The 21,928-nt window shown below is 38.0% G+C and overlaps 1 protein-coding gene across 2 annotated transcripts in view; it reads right to left on the bottom strand.

The window, feature by feature from the left end:
- Window positions 1-21,928, bottom strand: part of STARD13 (StAR related lipid transfer domain containing 13) — a 300,044-nt gene that overhangs the window by 237,156 nt on the left and 40,960 nt on the right. The window contains exons 1-2 of one of the 2 annotated variants that reach the window (XM_076364266.1): window positions 17,489-17,554; window positions 15,118-16,030 (exon numbers count right to left, since the gene is read on the bottom strand). In XM_076364266.1, the coding sequence (XP_076220381.1) occupies window positions 15,118-15,873 (756 nt within the window). In that variant the 5' untranslated portion in view covers window positions 15,874-16,030; window positions 17,489-17,554. Of the gene's footprint in view, window positions 1-15,117; window positions 16,031-17,488; window positions 17,555-21,928 lie in introns of those variants that run through there. The other variant, XM_076364265.1, reaches the window with a different exon arrangement.

Genomic DNA, 21,928 nt, shown 5'->3' with positions numbered 1-21,928 from the left:
GGATAGACACAAGAGACTCAAATGTCTGCCCACTATAAGCTGAAGATGAGGAGATACCAGCCCATATCGTTTCTGAGCAGCCGCCGATGAGGGTGTGTGCGCTAACTGGCCAGGCAGTGAAAAGATACCTACAGCTAAAGCACATGCTGTCTCTTGCCAGAATCGTGGGGGGTTTGGGGAGATTCTGGGGAGAGGGAAATAGGGGAGGCATGGGCAGGTGTGGAGAAAATAGTGGGAGGTGGAAACCGGAGACAATGCAAGAATGCTGGGAGCGGGCTGGGGTATGGGGGAAAAACACTGGGAGACGGGGAGTGGATCGGGGAGCAGGAGGTGCTGAAAGGGGTGAGCCAGGAGGCCATAGGAAAGCAGGATGCATTAGTTCTGCAGAATGTCGGTGTGGTAATCTTACATCAGAAAAACACTTTGGAACAATTCTTTACTTTTCTGAGATAATCATCATGGGGCGATTAGATGAATTCTGTAGAAACAGTAAGGCAATAAATTTTCACTTCCTACCCTGAGACGCTTAATTTTATAAATGACATTTTTTCCATCACGAAGGGCAATTAATCCCTGATTGAGAAAATTGAAGAAAAATACATTGTGAGGGAGGTGATGGGTTGTTCAGTTCTTATTTGATGATTTTATAGGATTTGTGTCCCTCATCCCACACGCTGTTATATTTTTTCATAAGGAGGAAAGGGTTTTCTCAACAGCTTCTGTTTAGGTGTCAGCCCTGCCACGTTGCTGCTTGCAGAGCCTCGATGAATTCAGTGAACTTCATTAGAAGCCCATGTCTAGTGGCCAAGGATCAAGACAGGGATGTAGTTAGTTCCTTTCTGAATGTCAGCTCGGGGGGAGAGTAGTGGGTTAAGAACAGACTCATAAGATAAATTAAAATAATTATTTTATGTGGCAAAATTGCAGCAGATAAGTACATCACTGAAAATCTTTTCTGGAAAAAAATCATTAGGAGTGAGGAAGCAAACTAGTATCTCTAACAAAGATACAGTTTAACACAGTAAGTTTTGGGTTTTTTTTTAAGTTTTGGATTGGCCAAAGTTAAAGGGAGGTGGAAGCAAGTTTGAGTATACTGTTTAAATCAGAAATATCATTATACTTGGTGACTAGATAAAACTAGCTCCAGGTATTATTTATAGTACAGGTACATTGTTCAGTTTTAATGTTTTGTATCCGCTGTTTGAGAGGGCGTATGTGCTGCAGCATTTCAATTATAAGAAGCTTGTCAAAATGACGTAAGGACACTGATCATAGCAACAAATAAATCTCCTTGTGTAAATTCTGGAAGTGAGAGAGAAGAGGCACATTTTTCTTTTCATTGTCTAAGTCTCTTAAATGCCTGCACTTAAACAGATGGGATCTCCCTCTGGAGGTCTTCAAAGACATCAATGTCTTTTCCTCTTACTGTATAAGGAATTTATGTGCTTCATTTGACAGATTGCTTTTTCTATAATGTGGAAACTGGATACATTCCCTAACACCCAGATCCAGGTAATATTCTGCTGATGTCTTAACTCCATGTTTAGACGAGACCTGGTGTGCACCATCTCCACTCCCACTCCCTCTTGTCTTCCTCCCACATCCCTAGTTTTTCTGGGAAGAAAATTAGACTATGAGAGCAGCAAGCCTACTCCACCAGGCCTGGTGGATGATCAGGAACCCTAGATATTTAAATATCTAAGTTTTAGATGAAAATTAATTGCCTAAATTATAGAGATCAGATTTCACTCCTCCCTCCCTGATAAAACTGGCAAAAGCTTTCAACCTGGAGAAGCATATAGTCTTACAGATAAAGTTTTGAACAGGCCACAGGCTCTACCAGTGACACTTCTTGCAAGTCACCTATCTCTGTTCCTGTTTTTTTTTCACCACTCTTTGCTTGGTAAACTGAGATATATGTTCCTGCTACCTGCCTATGCTAAAAGCCACAGTATCAGGTGTGCTACTATAATACTCTGCTGCAGTTTATGCTCTTTTTCCTCTAAATGGCAACAATACCCATGGCAAATGTAGAAACTAAGAAGCTGAAAGAATTAGGCAGAGTTTAAATGCTGAATTTAAGATCATCACCTAATGCACAAGAACAGTCATCTGTCTGTGCATGCATATGTTCCTTAATCCCTTATTAATTTATGTAGTATGTACTTTGTCATATTTTTAATTGTTAATGCTAATTATCTACTTAAAGTTTTCAAAATTTTAACCACCTTTCTTCTTTCAGAGATCAGAAACAGACATAAATACCACGTGAGTGATCAAAACAACTTTCAGAAACTTAACTGTTCATGGTATTTGTAACTGTTAATGGTATTTGTAAACAGCTGAAGCCCTGTCTTGCTAGAATAAAAAAAAGTAACGGTGGAACGTGTGGAAGTGTTGTATTATTACTGCATAATATTGACTTGTGTATTTTGCTCCCCTTGGACTTCTTACTTTATGAAGACTCTTTCATGGATTTTTTAATCACAAATAGAAACAAAATAGTGATTGTAGATTTTAGCATGTCCTTTTTAGCTTGGGAAAAAAACCCCGCCGTTAAAAACCATAAAACGCATTCTGTTAAACAAAACAGTTTGATCTCAATTTTGAAGAAAAGTTTCTTTGATAAAGTAGTGTTAGGCATCATTCTTGGAGGAAAAGAATAATTTCTGTATCCCCAGAGCATGTAAACATATTGCTTATACCATATAAATATTTTTGTATAACACAAAGGTTGGAAAATGTGGCCTAGAGCTCAAAAAAGTCTGTCTTACTGTAGGAGTGTGATGGTCACTAAATATCAATGACTACTGTTACCAGAACCTTAAGGTTCAGGCATGTTCCCTGTTCCTTGCTTCAGACATCTTCTGCTGGAATGAGAGGGGTTGAGAGAGAGGAGTGATCTGTAGCAGCTACTTTTATAAACCTACAGGAGTTTTGCAAAATCTTCAAGACACAAATGCACTAAAGATGTTCTGAGGCAGGTGAAACTGTAAGCATGAGCCTGTCCCAGGGTTTCACTTATCAAGCTGAGGTTTAGCCTAACCATTATTGACTTCCAGTTCTAATATACATTACATTTTGAGTACTTCAGTGTTATTTGCACTTGCCTGGCTCTTTGTGAAGTACCATAAACGAAAGCATTCAAAAATTCTGTTTATCTATGTTAAGGTGTTTGGTAAGCTTTATTTATATTTAGAAAAGTGATGGTTATTAAAAAGAACAGGAAAACATTATTGTTTGGATTACTAAGAGAATTCTGAGAAAGAGAAAAAAAAACCTGCTGTGGGATGATTATCAGCAATGATATTTTCTATTGACAAATATTTCAGTTCCATGTGATATGAAATATATTAGCAAAACCCCATCAACCATAATAATCCAAATAAAAATATCTATTGACATAACTCTGGCAAATCACTGAAAACAAACAATTCCTAGCCTAATGCAAGGTGGCTAGGATTTCAGCTAGTTCCTCCAATTACGTACCTCAAATAAGGTTTAAAAAGTGTATTTTGAAATGCAAGAGACCTAACAATAGCAATAATAAGCAAAATCTTCCTACCAAAGAGCAGCATAATGTACAATTGTGAGATCTGCAGGTTTAAGACTCATATCTAGATACCTCCTTGTGGAGAAGGCTTTATGTGCTGCATTAGCACTTGGGCTATATCCAAACATTCTGGGACAAAATTTGGAAGGATCATAGTTTGTATTTTAATAGTTTGTCTTAATGTAATACTTAATGAACTTAAAAAAGGGACAAGCTCTCCCACTTGCTCTCCAATCCTGCTCACCTCTGTATAGTCCTGTTGCGATATTGCCACCTTTTTTAAAAAAAACAACAAGGGGAAATGGGCTAGAGCACGCTTAGAGTGAGAATGTGCATAAACCCATCAATAAATAGTTTAGCCCTGCTGGAAAAAAACCTGGGTAGACAACATAGAAACCAGCCTAGTTGCAACCCACCCAATATAAGTTTAAATTTAAAATTCAAAATGCCAAAGTGATAGCAATTTACTTTGGAATCTAAGTGATTTTTTTTTTATTTAATTGCTATTTGTCAATTCATCAAACTTGAATTACTTTTCAAAGACAGCTTAATTCTGACAACGTTCCTCTGGGGAAAATACCTTGACCCGCCAGTTAAGCTATACAAGCTCCTTAGTAGCCCACCTAGCAAGCTGCTGGAGGCTCCTGACATATCACACCCAGGCTGAGGAATCATTCACTGTCATGGAGAATTTTGAATCTTTGGGGAGGTTTTTCTGAACTGGAGTAAACCCAAATTTAAAAATAATTACTTCCTTTGCAAAACTGAATGCTTTTATTTGCCATGCTATACCTAGAAGATTCTTTTGGATATATACTGCCAATTTTTTCTTTGTTGTGTAAACTAAACTTTCCTTCTTAATTTTGTCCAGTTTTCAACCTCATACTCGCTGCTCCTAAACATTCATTTTAATTTGCATTGGAATTAAATGCTGAGTGTCCTGAGCTGCTTGTGTGACCACTCCTTAGCATTTGCAACCATTTGAACACAATTTCAGAATAAGAAAAGAAGTACTTGATGGGAAACACCCGTCAAAGAGGTCTAGTCTTGTTTTAGCTTAGATATCTGCATTCCATTTAATGCAGCTTAAACTCAGCTTCTTAAGAACTTTATACAAATTGGAAACGTTGCACAGAAGAGAAGGCGATCTGAGATAAAAACTGTAAATGTATGCATTCTAAATTATAGCAGTTCTTGCTCTTGCAGAGTTTGCTGTTATTTATTGTTTGTATTCATGGTAAATTCTTTTATTTAAAAAAGTTTTATATGAGAACATTGAAGTGACAATTTTAGAATTTGCTGTCTGTCATTCACATGCAAAGTGCAGGCTTTGTCATGTCTGAAAAGTTTGGTTTCAAAAGTAGTTTCTGAGCCTGTATAATGTACTTTTGCCTTTACTTCAGAAAGAACTGAGTTCGTCCCTGCTTGCTTGGAATACTGGGGGTTTCCCACTAAGGCTTTTTTAAACCTGTTTCTCTCTTTTAGCATTCCTTTTCTTTTTTTTTTTTTTTATTTACCTCAGTGGCATTATGTCCCCCCCAAGATAAGACTAAAACTGTTAAGTGCTTACAAGGCTCTGACTATTCAAGATAGCACGTGATCTGTACTATACAAAACACAAAATGGAGGGCTACATTGATAGCCCTCTTGCATAAGAGATACATGATAATATTCCAACTTTTATTCAAAAAAAGGTCTGTGGAATATTTTTGTCTTCCAGGGACAATCTTTTTTAGTTTAATCATCTTCTCACAAACATGATCTTTTTCCATACATCTATTTTTACAGTTATTTGTAGTATCTTAGTAAACTCTGATAACACAGCAGATAAAAGTACAGTTTGAGGTGAACTCTCGTAGTCTAGATCTTTAGTTGCACGAATACTCAGTACTCTGCTTTCTCTCAGTGCAGGCACTGATCTTGGTCAGGCCTGTTGTTCGTAAAAAGCGTCTTATTGCTGACTGCTGACTACTAACTTTATACTTCTATCTTGGCCAGTCTGTGAATTCTTTCTGCTAGTTATTGGCTTTGCATACTTTTATCTTGGTCTTGATGTATGATGTACGTATTATAGAATGAAATACGTGCAAGTTGCAGTGTTATATTCTGTTGTTTCTTGGCAGGTTTAGCAGCTTTTTTGACATCTTAATCTAAGTAAATCAGTCCCCAGACTAACTGCAAAGGCTTTTGCCACAGTGCAAAATCGTTGTTACATAGCTACTGAAATTTCACCTTTATACTGTTTGAACAGGAACAATAAATACTAACTGCAAAACTTACAGTAGATTATATACCATATCACTAACTACTTCACCACAGAGATTAGATTAAGGCCAGATGTTTTTCTGAATATACAGTACAAATAAGCTGTTAAATCTTTGACACTAAAACATTACCTATTCCAGACCCGATTTTTGAAACATTGGATTAAAAGTCTAAATGTCAGAGAATTTCAGAATCCATAGAAAGCACAGATAAAGAGACCTAAAGTCTGGTGAGATTTTACTGAAGTTAATTTCTGGAAGAAAAATATTACAAATGCAGGAGCTGGCCTCAATGTCCTGTCCGTTTTATTCCTGGAGAACTCCAGGCTAATTCAGAGGAGGCTTCCCTTTGCTGCACCTGCAGAAGTCTTAGCTCTGAGATAATTCAAAACTGGGCAAGACTTCTGGTTTGGACAAAACTACCTTGGATAGATAAGAGCAGTCTCTTTCCATTTTTACTGAAATTTAAAATACTCCATAGTTGGAGTGATTCTTAAGAAGAGTCTTGAGGGCGACAATATTCTCTCCTACAGAAAATAACCACACAAGAATGTCATAAAATGACATCTCAGATCCATCATCCTAAAACTTCTATGAAGGTCACTACATTTTAAAAAAGTTTTTAAGTTTCTCCAAATTAACATGGACCTCAGTGTTTGTACAGATCGCTGGTTATATGATAGCTGATGATATGGCAGTACCAAAATGATCATAGATCCCTGGGAATGTCAAATCATATGGAGTCTGCGGTCCCATGGTACTACCGAGGAAATATGTCCGTTACAATATCAAGCTGACATTATTTTATTGGAATTTCACACAAAGAAAGACAGAGAGATCCTAGGTATATCGCTAGAATCTGATTTTATTAACTGGGCATATGTTACCTAGGAAGAATGTTCAAAAGCACCTAAATGCTTTATAGGAAGTGCCACAAACTTTCAGTGGGACTTTTGTGTGTGTGTGAGGAAATTTGTAACTCATTTTTCTTATTCCCACTGAAGAACTTACTTTGCCATATTATGAAATACACTTTGCAAGGTTGTTAATTCAGTAACATTCTGTTACTTCCCCCCCCACACACACACTGCAGTTCTATTGCTGGACTTGAAAAACATACGAAATCCTCACCTATCAGCCAAACAAACTTGAAAATGTGACCCAGCCCCAGCCCCTCACCTTTTGCGCAAGTTTCCAGTCTCACAAGTTGTTCTGCTTACTGCCCATCCCACAGTTTATCCAGAATCTCCATCTGCACTTTGAAGGAGTATCTTAATTTCAACGGTAAGCAGATTACCAGATTTCTACATGTTTCTTCTGGTTTCCCCCACCTAAGACCCAGTCTGTAATTCTTGCAGGTGCCTGTTCCCATGCTCTGACAGAGGAATGTAGTTCATCAGAGCCTTGACTTAGACAGGGCTTATTTTCTGTTGACTTTTGCTCTACTTCTGTAGAGATACATGAAACACTTGAACGGTCTCATATTGCACAGGTTCCAGATATTTTCAAATATTTGTAAAGAAGCATCTTGATATACCTCTTTTATTTTATGGGCTTAGTGCGACCATAAACGCATAATCTTTTTTATGTTTTCTGGCAAGAGCAATAGTAATATTGCTGTTTCCTGAGATGGCCATATGATTCTGAAGTGTTCAAATACACAACAAATAAAGGAGTCGATAGATGAAAAAATCAGAAGCCAAGGTACATATGATGAATACTCTCCCCTTTTAGTATAATACACCAATTATGTTAAGTATTTATTCTCCTGAAGCTTTAGAGATAAATATAAACCACGCGCTAATACTTATGAACAGGCTAAAGCAGGAGTTCCCCAAACTTTGTTTGTGTGGCCTCTTAATGTGCGTGTGGGACCATGATGGGGCTGTGCAACAAAATTCGTGGAACAGTATCTTCTCAGTAAGAAAACTGCAGCTGGGATGGGCAACATAAACCTTTGTCAGATACTAGTGGCAGATAGTTGCACTGTGGAAACTGCTAGCCTAAAGATCTTTCATAATGTTATGAAAACTACTTAAGGGCCAAAATTTCAAACATTGACTTGAACAGCCCAAAGGTTTCACACTGTGCAATAACTCAGTAATCTCACCTTCTGTAATTTCATATTACTTAATTCAGCACCAAGCTGAAATGTACTTTGTAAATTTTCTGAAGGACTTTGAAAGTCAAGGTGAGTTGTCTGTTTGACTAATTATCTGCTTTTATTATTTTCTCCTGGCATTTTATTTTTTTCAGAATCTCACTATAGAGGTAATATATACCATATACTATACATTTTTGGAGAGTGATGGTATTCTGCAACACAAATTATTTCAAACTGCGTGAAGGGTCAACTGCAAAAAAGCCCTCTGAATTTTTCAAGTCCTAGTCTACCCATCACATGGAGGTTTCTTTATCAACTTCGCTTTTGAAAAAGGACAGATTTTGTCTCCTCATATTACAACTTTTCTTCAGGAGGCTTTTGGCAGAACCCAAACTGAGATTGCTGAATATAGTTTATAGGATTTTTTTTACAAAACCAGAGTGCATGTGTTTTCTCCAAATTCAACCCAGCAGCCATTGATGCCTGCTGAAGACAATCTCATGATTTGAAAGACAGGTATCTGCTGATGTCAAGAAAGTGCATCTTTTCTGAGGGCATATACATTTTAATTTTTTAATTCTCTAGTAATGAACAATGAATCATGCATGTTTATTAAAGCATGCAAGCAGCATGCAAGTATACTGAAGAAAGACAGTAATTTTGATACTATCTACATGTTTTCCTACATGAGTCCAATATACCAGTTCTCTTTGATACGATCTTTCAGCATATCCTTAAGTTACTGTTCCTGACTTTACTGTTATTTTCCAAAGTTCCTATAATTTCGTAATAGAAGCAGCCATGCAGCTAATTTCCGCTGAAGTAAGATGCAGATTTGAACTCACTGCTCCCTCCAATCACAATAGGAAGTAGGACACAAAAAATGCCATATCCTAATGGGAAATGGTTACATTATTAAGAATAGTGAGATTAGAGAAAAACATACTCTGTACAAAGTGCTATGTTCATCATTAGTCCCTCAAATTTGTGAAATTAATAAAAGACTTTCTTTTAAATTAATAATTAGAGTCCCTAAGCCAGCATTTATCTGACTTTATTATTAAGAGCTGACTGTGGTTATTTATTGACTGATAATAATGCATCATTGCTAAAGTAATCAGCAGTTCTCCAGCTCCTTTTCCAAGCAGGCAGAAAACAAGCATAAACGCTAGAAACTTTGCGAAGTTCAACTCACTGTGTCTCCACCTATCAGCTCTAGAGAATGTATAATTGAAATACAGAAAGTGCAAATCTCACAGACACACAAAGGAAATAAGAATGTGCAAAGCTCAGTGCATCACTCCTGTCTCAGACAAGTCATTTCCCATTTTCCTCCCCTTAACTTCCTACTCTCTTCTCCCTGGCAATTGTTATTTCAGCTCTCCTACCTGGGTAGACATCCCATGTCTGCAGAAGATGAACAAAAAGGAAATAATAATAACCGTATTATTTCTCATTAAGAAGTCATCACAAGTTTGCAACCATTCTCCTCCTCTAGTTTTAGAGTTTCAATTTGATAGGGTAAAGAGAAGAACAAACTTCCAAAGTATGGGAGGAATGGGAGAAGGAATTTGTGCTTCACTCTAATATGTTCTTTACTGTTTTTTGCTCTTGTACAACTGAATTAGAGAAGAAATTATTGCAGGGCAATTTTCAGATAGCTTAAATTCCACCTAAGTTCCAGTGCCTCATTAATGAAAACAGCAAAGTACCTCTCGGAAAAGTGCTTCAGAGTGGCTAAGCAAGGCACTGAGCAGGAATACAGGAGGTACAAGAACTTAGCAGAATTTAAGCCATCCAAATATAAGGGTAAGAAGCTTACTTTGGCAGGCCCGGTTGCTGATCATAGTTGTAGGCTCGACTGCTGCTCTGTTTTGATCATTTAAATTGAATGAACTCGGTCTAATTTGAATAAAGCAAATTCATTGTCAAAGACTTAAAACTTTCTGATTCCTTTCTCGTTGGATATGATTACTTGATTAAAATATTTACAAGCCACACAGAGGAATACATATCTTTTAAGGAATCATAATTAACTTCAAAGACTATGGCTTTGAATAAATTTTTGTGGATTTATCACCTCCTACATGTCCTTGTCTATTTATCTTGCCTTGCTCCTTTGGTGAACTTCTGGTGTTTGTGAAAAGAAGAAGAAAAAACACAGGCCAGAAGCAGACAAAATGTAGGACAGATGCTATGGAAACTTCCGTATTACATCTCAGCAAATTATTCCAGCCTGAATCTGAACTCTCGTGGTCTAAGCTTATACAATGGTTATCAAACTTGTCACTCAGTAATGATTGTATAATGAGGATAAAATTTACCTAATTGTAGTACAAGGATGGAACAAGGAAATTAATGAAAATAAGTGAATAATCAAGGAAAGAGAAACTGGAAAGCCAGATCATCCATCTTCCTGCCAGTAAAGGACTGTTTTCTGTAACCATTTCCAGAGTTCAGCTGGCTTAGCTTTAAATGTCAAAAACAATGGAGCTTTCACAAATCTCCTTTAGAACACTACAGTTTTACTTAAAACAAAGATTTACTCATGGTGAAAGGTGATGGCACAGCTACCCCATTAACGCTACCCAGTGCAGTACACAGAGATTGGGTCTCCTGACATTGTACTGGCCGCTCCCCTGACTGTGCAGCCTCCTCCAAAAGTCTTTGAGTTTACAGTCTGAAGGCCAAATCCTGACAAAGATATTCATTGTGAACACGACCTTAATTACCTGAATTATCTGTTTGGGTCATCTTGTCTCCGTTACTCCTAGGGAGTGGTATCTCACTCTTTGTTTGACCCAGCTGAACAAGGTAGCATTCAATGCAAATACTAGACCATGAGTGTCTGGCTTTAAACCAACAAGCAGGTTTGGTTTAGATCTTCCTAAATGTGTTGAAAGAGGCATGATGTAAATCCATGTGCAGCTTGAGCCCCGAAAAGGTCTCCCAGTTTTCTGTGTAAGGGCTAGCAGATTTGATGCTCTGGGCCTGACATGCTGCTCACCAGCTCACACAGCAGAGATGGCAGAGTGCAGGGGAAAATCATATGACAGAGAATGCCTTAATGGATTCCTCCTGAATTAGGAAGGACTCTTGTTTCTTTAAGAACAATTATTTTTCTAGGATTCTCCTGGAAGTTACACCTATATGCAACACTCGCCACACTTAATTCTTCAACCTTTCCAGATATATTTTAGATAGAGGTGACCTTGTTTCATCAAGCAGTAGCTCTGAGAAGAGGAGTCATGTGGAGGGCCCTGAATGTCCAGTGGGGAGAGATACTCAGTACGTGGTCCTGGCGCAGACACCGGGAGGCTGCAGAGGGGCTGCTGGAGCACCTAGCACGTCCTTGATGGCTAGCTCTAAGCAGTTCCTTTCCAGCGCATGGGCTTCCTGGCTTGCCTCCTTCTCTCTCTGGTACAATAGAGGAAGCTGTGACAACTTGCTTAGATGCCCTAAATAATGTCAACGGTGACAATCTTTTTGGCTGTTATAATAGCTAAGATGGGCTCCCCAAAGAGATGCTTTGAAACTGTCCCAGAGAGGATTTCCAGTTTGCTGCCGTGTTGGTAAGACTATGCTTGCCTCCCTGCAGCAGCCGACAACATTAGCAGAATTTCTATACAGTCACTGAGGTGAGGGAAGATCCATGACAATTCACTTTGTCAAGGGTATGATTTCATAATACTTCTTTTTGCCTAATACCTGTCAAATATCTTCAATTTTTTACTTGACTGAAATGCTACTCCTGGAAGTAACACATACTGTTTTGAGACTATGTAAGGATAGGATAAGATTACTGATGTAAAGTTGCATAGTAGTTCCTGCTTAAATATGGTTATCAGCTGGGTCCTGCTCAGTACAGTTTGAAGAAATGGCAATCTAGAAAAATGTTATGTTTCAGAAGCTATTGTGAATAATTTATTGCCACTGCATACTGAGCTGGTTGCATGCACAAAGAGAGTATGTAGTTTAATATGAAGGCTTGAAGTAAAACAAGAAAGGAAGAATGGCTCGAGATACCACTTGAGAGTTGCCGGGAAAACCTCTGAACAGAACAAAACAAACAATCATAAATAATATTAGAAGGACATGAGTCATGTAAAAAATTCCCATTCAAGATGGAAGGGGAGTTTTGCAAGGAAGGTGGGCAGAGAAGACAAATCTATAATGGGGGTACAGAAACTCACTGGTGTGTTTAAGGAAGTGCTGTCTTAGCAATGATGTTACCTAGATCACCATCCCAAAATGAGAAATAACATGAACAATATTTCAGACCTATATGTAGACTTGTTTTTAAATCTTCAAAATTTTGCTTCCCCAGTTGAAATAAATGTTATTTTTAATTTAAGAAGTCTATTTGGGCATTAAATGTACCACTGATTACCGACTCCTGACAATGAAAAAAAAGGTTGCCAAATTTAGATTTGATGAGAAAGCACAGGAAATATATATGGGACTGGTCTAAGGGTAGAAACTCAGGGACGATACTGAATTCATAAATTGAACAGAAGTGTCATTTATCTTGTACCACTCAGAACAGGCAGATGCTGTATGCCTTTGGAAAAAAAGAAGGAACTTTTTTTTTTAAATGGGCACCATTGTACGAATTGTTTTCAGCAGAGTTTCTTGTGCTTGTGACAGAGTTGGTGGCATGCACGAGTTGTATTTTTTCCATCTTCCCTCTACTTGTTTACTGTTCAGTGTACTTGGAGATTTGTCTCTGCTTGTTAATTAGAATGAAACAAGAAGTTCAACAATGATCACTTAAATGCGTGTAACAACTATTTAAGAGGAGATTGGGACACTGGCTTTGCTCATGGTGACTGCCTGCAAAGGCCAGCGCTCCCCAGCCTGGAGAAGGTGACAGCCTTTCCTCCTTTCTAGACATAAAATAGGAGATTTGCAGTCAGTAACAAGTACGTTTACTTAGGAATGCCCCTGCAGGGTAGATCTTAATCACTATTTCACCGTGAACTCTAGTAGCAAGGATTTAGCCAGGATCTCGGTCAGGGTGCTATGTGTGATAGCCTGTATCTGTATGGCCGAGGTGATTGTTTCTTATACTATTTTTAAATCTAAGGCTTAGCGGTAATGGTTGCTTTTGACAACATTTTTACACCATGCTGTCTTTATTTAGTTAATTTCTTTCCACGGGAAAGACATTTTTCCACAGCTCCATTTCTAAATAATAGAAATAAGTAACTTGACAACGACATACATTTGCTTCAACCAGAGTCATGGGGGGAATTTTTAGTCTGAATAGTAATGCATGACTGCTGCTAAAATTTGAGAGACAAGATAATCCTTTTTTTTTAATTCTTGGAGGCTTTCCTAGAATGATACAGACTTATTTACATAGGAAAAAAATCAAAACCAGGACTGCATCATTGCATCTGTACAGTTTTTGAAATGTTTTGACACATTCACGGAGATTTACTAGGTAATTTCACATGCTTGTCTGGCAATTTATAATCCATTATTTTGCACTACAAGCTGCATCCTTGAGTTTATTTTATGGCATAACATAAAGTAAACCAAATGACAACAGCCCCTGGCCTCTCCCTGTTATCTATGGGAATGACCTTCAGCAAACAGAAGCCAAGGGATGTTGCACATGCATTTTGATATATATTTATATTAATGGGAATGTTTCTGAGTAAATGAGGAAGCAAGCCTTGGCTTAGGGTAGAGTAACAATGCAATTATTTAATAAACCATGTGTCACAAGAATCTCTCAGGGTCAGTATTGCATCAAAAGGTGCACTGTTTTGGAACCATCTTTGGGCCTTGGTTTTCTAATATTAGCTGCTGAGAAAAAATTGTAAAAATCTGGCTTATTTCTCTGTGAGCTGATGGGTTTCCACAGTAAAGTTGGGATATGTATGAAATACAGCACAAAACTCCCACTCAGTTAAGAGCAGAATTAGTCCCCCCAAATTGGAGACAGATTAGTATTAAAGGAAAGAAGTAATTAAGTATTGTGTACCATAATTTTGATGTTAATATGGACATTATAGTCCAAATTCTACTTTCTTTCATTTAAACAGAAATCAATGAAGCAACTCTGTGTTATAAACACTAGAAGTAAAAGGAGAACTGCAGATAGAGAAAAATAAAACACACTGGGTAAAAGACTAGGGCTCCACCCTGATTTTCAAGGCATAGAGCAGTTTTACATGGAAAATAACTTTTAAAAGCTGGAGGAGGAGAAGAGAGAGGAAGAAAAGGTATGCCTGACCTGCAGTTTAAGATTAATTTGTGCTGCAAGGTCAGGAACGTTGGAATTTTAAGGGTTTGTTTTGCCCACTATTTGGAGTCACTTTGTGTTTTTGTACTAGAGCTGAACTTCTCCAATGATAAACATGTTTAGCTCCAGGCATTTGGTTTGTCACCAGCTGGGAGCAAGGGGAAAGCCTTGCTTATTCTCCAGACTAGTGAGAACTCACTTGGAAAGCTTCTGTTCCTCCAGTTCCAAAAAACAGCTAATTTACTCAACTGTTTTTTTCTGGAAAGGTTATAGTTGGATGATTCTTATTACAGAGTGTTTTTCATTTTGTCCTAAATCTTCTTATGTTTTCATTTTGGACATTGGTCTATAGAGCATCATGATGTATACAAGTCCAGATACAAAAAAAAATCTATATTTTATTTTATTATAGACCAGATTGTAACCTGTCCTCCATATTACTTTAATGAAATAATAATACAGAAAACACTGTTATTTAGCAGAAGCAGTGCTGTGGGTTAGGTGGCGCAGTGCTACAGTGCCACTACACTAAAAAAGGCCATTTTTCAGCACGAAGAAATACACTCTGCTCTCAGAGTAATCCTGAGCTCTATCCCTTTGGAACAGTCCACAGACTTAGGGAATATATGCTGTACGTGGCATGATATATGATCTTGTAGGAGCAGGGGAAACTGAGCCAATGTTCCCATTTCAAAAAGCAAGGGAAAACAGAAAACCAAAGTTTGAAGTTCAGGCTAATAGAAGTGTGGCCAATCTGAAGTAATAGATTCGTCTAATGTAAAAACCTAGTATACTTTTACTGTAGGTTTATAGTCTTAGTTATGTAATTCACATTAATTATCACTGTATAACAATTTGCGCAACTCCTCCTCCTCCTGTAACCAACCTTAAATGATACCACTTATTTAAAACACACTTGGAACAAAAGAGTAGCTTGTATTACCTCCAGCTCTATGTGTTTTTCTTCCTTGTCATGGTCCTTCAATTCCTTTTCAGAATGATCATCGCAGTCTTCTAAATGACAGATGTGTTGGTATTTAGTAAGTTCATGTTTAGCTTGCTTTCTTTGAGAAACATTCCTTCTATGGAGACCATTGAAAAATGCCTCATACAGTGGCAGTTCTGTAAACACATCATCATCATCTCTACCATCTGCTTCTTCCTCTTCAGATGAAAAATCTTCTGCTTCTCCCGCCTCGCAAATATGGAGTTTATTATTAGCTTTATGTGATAAAAATTCGAAATCAGAAAATGTGATAGCACTTGGTTTGTGTTTTATGACTCTGATCTCATGACTCCTTTCTGGTTTCTTGTCTGAATTTTTTCCTGTAAGGACTGGCCATTCTCTGTGTGAGGGAAGGTTTAAAGGATCTTCCTGCAGCTTGTGCCTTGCAGAACAGAGTAATTCTTCACAAAGGTGCTTTGTCTCAGCCTGATCGGTGGCACTGACACACCCTGCAGCCATGCCAGGTGGCAAGGATGTCTCATTGTGGTCTAATAAGGATGACGCAGACAGCAAACTCAACTCAGGTTCCAGTAAAAGATTCTGAAATTCAGAGGGACTTGCCTGTTTTTCTATCTTTCTTTGGTATTCTTCATACTTTGCTTCCTTTGGAGTCCCCAGGCACTTGGCAGATGTAAGATAAAGTGAGCCCTGTTCTTCTTCGTAGATGTTAGTTTCCATTCCAATGAGTTTCATCCATCAGAGATCAAAATGACTTCATTCTTGGTTTTCTTAAGAAACATAAATCCTCATACGTAGCCAGGAGATGTCTTCTTATATTTTCAAAACCATGATCACACAATCATTATTAATGCCTGGATTCTCATACAGAATATATGAATTCTCTCTGCTCCTGGGGGGGGAAAAAGAATTATTGATGGTAACATGCTTGCATTGGAGTGCATCAGCAAAAGTAACCCCAAAACATGAAATTCCCGTATCAAATTTACTTAAAGGTCTCTTCAAAAATATTTGATGTATGCAGATTAAATGAACTTAAAACATGAGAACCTTGACTTGTTTACCTTAGAGACTAGGAAAGAACTGGCAAATGCAGAAATGGTTTTTAAATATTGACTTTATGTTGATTATTGACACAGTGGTTCAGAATCATTCAAAATGATGTTAGCTATATGCTTGTTATTGAAACATGCCTCTGTTCACTATATTTTTATTGTCTGTTAAATAATTGAAAACTTTTACACTGTTTTGATAAAGCTACTAAAATGTCATAGGGAAGAGCAAGGAGCCAAAGTAACTGACAGAAAGAAAGAAGATTTCAATATAGGTAGAATTTTCTGTCTCTCAGCTTCTGTGAATTGCCAATGCAGTGCAGAACCTGTCAATTTCCAATAAATTTTCAAAGCAAAAAGAAGAGGCTAAAAATACAAAGAGCTTCAATACTACATCAGAGTTGGCCATGTCTGGTTTAAAACAGTTTTAACTTCCGTGCTCATATCTAGGCTGTGCACCTCCAACGCGTGAGAACAGAGCAGCTAAAGAACCAACTGATCTTGCATCACTGAATAGCTTATATGCACCCATATATGTAATTTACTTTTTGTGACAGATTGAATATTGATAGTATTTATTTTAATGATTGTTTCAGTACTCCATCTGTGAGAGAGCAAAGCAGAACAGAAGTTTTTCAAAATAAAAGAGAAGCTTAAGCCTTTGATGTATGTGGCAAACCTGTCAGTGATGAGGAAGACATGTCAGAAGACAGCGCTGTGATTGTCAAAGTGGGAAGCAAGCAAAGTAAGATGCTGGCATGTGATGTGCCTCTCACTGTATGTGCCATAAACTGAGCAATGCACACCAGCTAGGCATATTTTAGTGCTGGTTAGTGTATATTTTAGTCTTATAGACATACATTGGGTAATAGAAAGAATACTATTACATATACAGAAAATTTGGATATTACCTTTGTCATTTGAACTGCAGCTGTAAAAGGTGTGAGCATGCAGGTACACACTGTTTAGGTAGGCTTCCTCTCAGCTATTGCTAGCTATTTAAAAGTCAGACATTATTGTGAGCAGCTGTCTAGCTTCCCGCTGGTGTCAGGGGAGAGAGAAAAATGCTTCCAGAAGGTAAATGCTCTCACTTCTCTTGGATACCTATTTTGACATGGGTTGAGTCTCCCTCCTGGCATGACTGCCTTATGCAAAACTATGGAGGAAGTCTAGACAAAAAGCTTACACTGATTACCCAACTTTTAGAGGGACAAATAAAGGCAAGAAGAATCTCACCCCATATCTTTGTTATACCATAATAATAGATTACATTGTCTACATGTGAATGAGAAACCTACTTTTGAAGCCCTCATTTGCTCAGCTTCAAGTTAGCCATCTACACCGAAGTAACTTCACTTTCAGGAGTGCCGGACACCCTTGGTTCTCCCCAGCATTAAGCGAACTAATTGAGCACAATGTCTTTGAAAAAGAAAACACATTCCCACATTTGTAGAGAATGACTAGAACAACCAACATTTCACATAGTATTTTGTACATTTTAGGCACAGTGAAAAAGCCTTCTGCCATTTCAGGTGAGTACTGAGTATTATCTGTGCTTCACTATAAGTCATCACCTTTGTTTTTCAGTCCATGGCCCCCTCTGCCAGAAGGCATGCTGCTAGCACCCACACTCTCACCATGCAGACCCAGGTATAAGTGAAGAAGATTCACCTAGAAGACTCCCCAAAAGGCAGCAAAAGAGCTTTGGCCTGGCTGCCCACACCAGCCTGGTGCCATCAGGTGAGAGGATGGGTTGTGTTCACCAGCCATTGCTGCTGGTGGCTGCCCTGTTCCTCACCTGTTGGTAGTTCCAGCAGGAGTAGCAATGCTCAGGTCTCCAGGTCTCCCCCACAGACTGTCTTTCCCAGCTTCACCCTTTCCTACTGTGACTCTTTTTTTTCTGGCAGAAATTGCCCATCCTTGGCCTGTTCAATGGACCCTCTTTAGTTCTGGTAATGCTGCCAAGCAGGCTCTGCTGTGATGACACCTGCAGGAATACACCTCTCTGTTCATAGGACCATCTTTGCTGTTCAAACCCAAAATACAGCATAAAATGCTCCAGAAGAAGCTACAGAAATTCTGCAGTAGGCAAGCGTGGGGTAAGTGAATTACTTACTTTTTATTTCTAGTATTTTAGGATGATGCTTTAGTCTCCAAAACATGAATTATCATCCCTGCAAAAATTTGTATTTTTCATTATCTCTGGATATTCCTAGCATCTAAAATAGATGTCCAGCTTCTTTCAAAATTTTCCTAAGTTCTTTCTCTCAAATGATTTTCAGTTTTACAGGATGTGGTGTGAAGCTGTAATTTTTACAGTTTAATTACAAAGGGCATGAAAAAGTTTTTCCATTTATTAGATTTGCTTACTCCATTGGACTCTTTCTTTTTTTTATTTTTCCTGTGATGAGACTGGAACAAAGAAAGTATGCAAGAGCAGGCTGGTTTTGTGCAAGTATGGCAAGAAATCTCTGAAGAGGAAGCGGTAAGAAGAGAGAGTGTGAGTTTACCCTTATTCATCCTGTGGAACGTATCTCTTTACTCAATCTAGCAGTGACTGGGAAAAAAGCCCACCCTTATATAAAATATCAAATTCCATATTTTATAAAGAGTTACACATAGACATTCATAGCTCCTAAAAATGGAGCATTTTTGGCAGAGCTGTGGATTTGGAAATCCTGCCCATAGCAAAATGTGTAACTCAGAGAGGTCTGAACATTCAGAACTAAATCTGTACATGTAAAAGGCCTGTAACACAGCCCTGCAAAATAAGATAATTCTCATCACAATTCTGAATGTATGCACTCACAAGTTCTGAAAAATAATAATCTTTCTGGAAAAGGTCTTCAAGCCTTTATAAATAGGGAAATTACTTTCATATGCATATGTAATTCTAAATATATACTGTAGCATTAGCTCTACTGGTAGGCACTAGTGTAGGTAAAGATGTTGTTGAATAATGAAAGTCTCTCAGGCGTATGTGTGTTTTTTTCCAACTAGAAGGGAAATGTGGGGGCTACCACAGCTAACTGTCCAACCAAAACTGATTCCAAAAGAGCTTAAGGAAGAGCACAAAAGAAAGCAACACATGATTTTTTTTTTTTAAGCTAAAACGCGAAATGCATATCTGGGTGTAGCTTTTTACACACATGACTTTAAAACTTGCAACCTGAATTTTATTTTCTAAGGAAAGCTCCTTACAAATCAGCAATAAATTAATACAGATTTGTGATACAGCTAGTGAAATGCTATGGAAGGAAAGTTCTTATATGGTCTGGCACAAGCAAATGTGTATGTGCAGACGCACAGATAAATTTTTGTGTATCATGCTCTATTGGCTTGATTTTCCTTTGCTCAGACAACTAAAATTTGTATTAAAACTCACCAAATTTTGCAGAAAGATCACACAAAAGGCATATATTAAGCTTAACCATTAAACAGGAGGACTTTCTAGAGAATTTAATATTCATAGACTCATTTCTATTTTCTTGAGTCAATACAAGGAGAATTGTCTTCTGGGGCAAATGATTATGCTTTATTTCATAGGGTTACTATAATAGCAAGTCACCTAAACTAACTTTTCAAACATTGCTTTAATTAGTGCCTTTCAATACCCATTATGTATTTTGGCATTACAGAGCATGTGAATGTGTGGAATTTTCTTATTTCTTTAAATTCAATTTAAACTTGAACTGACATAGTAAACCAGCAAATCAAGTCCTGATCTTGGCTGGAACAGTACACCACTCATCTAAAATAACGAGTAACCCCTCAGCCCCTAACACATTTGTTTCCCTTTCACAATGACTTTGCTTAATATTTCCTATTGACTTAAACAATCTTCCCATGAAAAATTAGGCAAACAAGCTAAGAGAATGTGAGACACACAGACTAAGAGCAAATTAGGAGATTAGGATTTTTTTTCCTGATGATAATTTTACCTGTTTTGCAAGGTAACCCCATATTTTTCAATTCAGTTAATTTCCATAAGCGTAACAACAGGAACTCAGTTAGTAGCCAAAAGATCCTCCAAGCGTTGGGGCAGAACAGAAAAAGAAGTGAGCAGATCCTTAACAAAAGGCATTTCAGCTTGCTTGCTGCATAAGAACTCTGTCAACAGAAGTATGTGTGAGAATCCCTGGGGCGAAAACAGCCTTCTGCAAGCACTGGCCAAATTATTCACAGAAAAAGACAGAAAAAAAGGAGAGGGAAGAAAAAAAATAAAAAGAGAGAGTGAGAGCATGCTTCACAGGAACACCAGGCACTTCTAAAAATACAGTGTGACCTCATTCTTCACGTTATGCCAGACCTTAACATTGTGCTTTGCTTTATCACCTGGAGCACCTGGAGTCAGGTTCCCACTGCACACACTTGACTTTGGATGCTGTCAGGTTTTGAAAAGGTAGGCTGTGAAATGCCTTTTGATGTAGTATAAAGCCAGTATAAAGGAATACCAAAATTAGCTCTCCATGTCACTTGCAAATTCTAATTACTCTTTGCCTGTGTTTCTTCAAGACCTACATTTGCTACCAAGGCTTCACGAGTCTTCCCTTTTACATATATTAGTAGGATCATAGCTTGCAGACAGACTTCTGCATACGCTGCAAAGTGTAGCTATAGAGTAGGTTACTGGACATGTGAGATTCTGAATGCGATTATAAATCAGTTATTTGCAAATCTAGTCTGGAAAGGAAAAGGATGAATTGTCATTGGAAATACGGGGTGAGAAGACTGAGTTATAGTTTAATTTTGGAAGTGTTTTTCTGTATTGCTTTTGATTAGAGCAAACAGCAAAAATGGAAAAGCTGCAATAACCTTCTGCTCATGTAATGGATCCTGCATGCTAGTAGTAGTAGATTACATTTTTCATCTTGAGATATCCAGGCACAGATATTTGGCACAGATGCTGCCAAATCTACGTCCCTCCTGACTCACTTCAGTGAGTGTGGGAGGCGGCACTTAGGTGCTGATTTCTCTTGCACCTCATGCACCTGATTGCCTTCACTGAAGTTAAACAGTATTTTAGTCAGCAAAGAATTTGGCATATTTATGAATGAGTCACTCAGCAAATGAAGCCACATCTTGAGGCAACCATTTTACAGGAATTACTTTATATGACAGTTTAGTGAGGCTTGTCTCAACTTAGAAGTGTTTATTATCCCAGGACAGCTGTACTACCAAGCCTCTCCTTTAGCTTTGCCATGTCTGTCCCCACCTCCACCGTGGCAGAAGCTCATCTTACATTGCCAAGGGAAGTAAAATATCTTCTCAAATGCAATAAACTACAATGATAAAGAGACACTTTGCTAATTTAACTGTGCTTACATTCATGTTTGTCTTAGGTGCAACTGTTGGTCACAGATGTGCTGTTTTCCAACCACCAAAACTAACGCAGCTGTGTCAGCAATTTATTTACAGCTGGACCTACTTACAGTATATAGGAGGGAAAGACTCTGCTCCAGGAGGGATCATTGACAGATTTTGAGTGATTAGCTAAGCCTGAGGTTGAGTTTAATCCAGCCAAGGCACTAACATCCTGCCAGTGTGCTGACTCAATTGTGTTTCGGTCTAAAACAGCATTCTCAACAGCACTGTCATTGTCACCTTACCATCATGTGGGAACAGTGGTTTAATTGCAAATAAGGTGAGAAAATACCCTCTGTAATACAACTATTGCCATTTCTGAGAACTTAAATCCATGGGCAATGTTTAGTCCTAGTTAGTTTACATAAAGTGGG

The sequence above is a fragment of the Aptenodytes patagonicus genome, chromosome 1, assembly GCF_965638725.1.
Source record: "Aptenodytes patagonicus chromosome 1, bAptPat1.pri.cur, whole genome shotgun sequence".
NCBI classification, from domain to species: Eukaryota; Metazoa; Chordata; class Aves; order Sphenisciformes; family Spheniscidae; genus Aptenodytes; species Aptenodytes patagonicus.
Note: the sequence above shows the minus strand (reverse complement) of the source record. Positions and strands in the feature narration are given on the sequence as shown.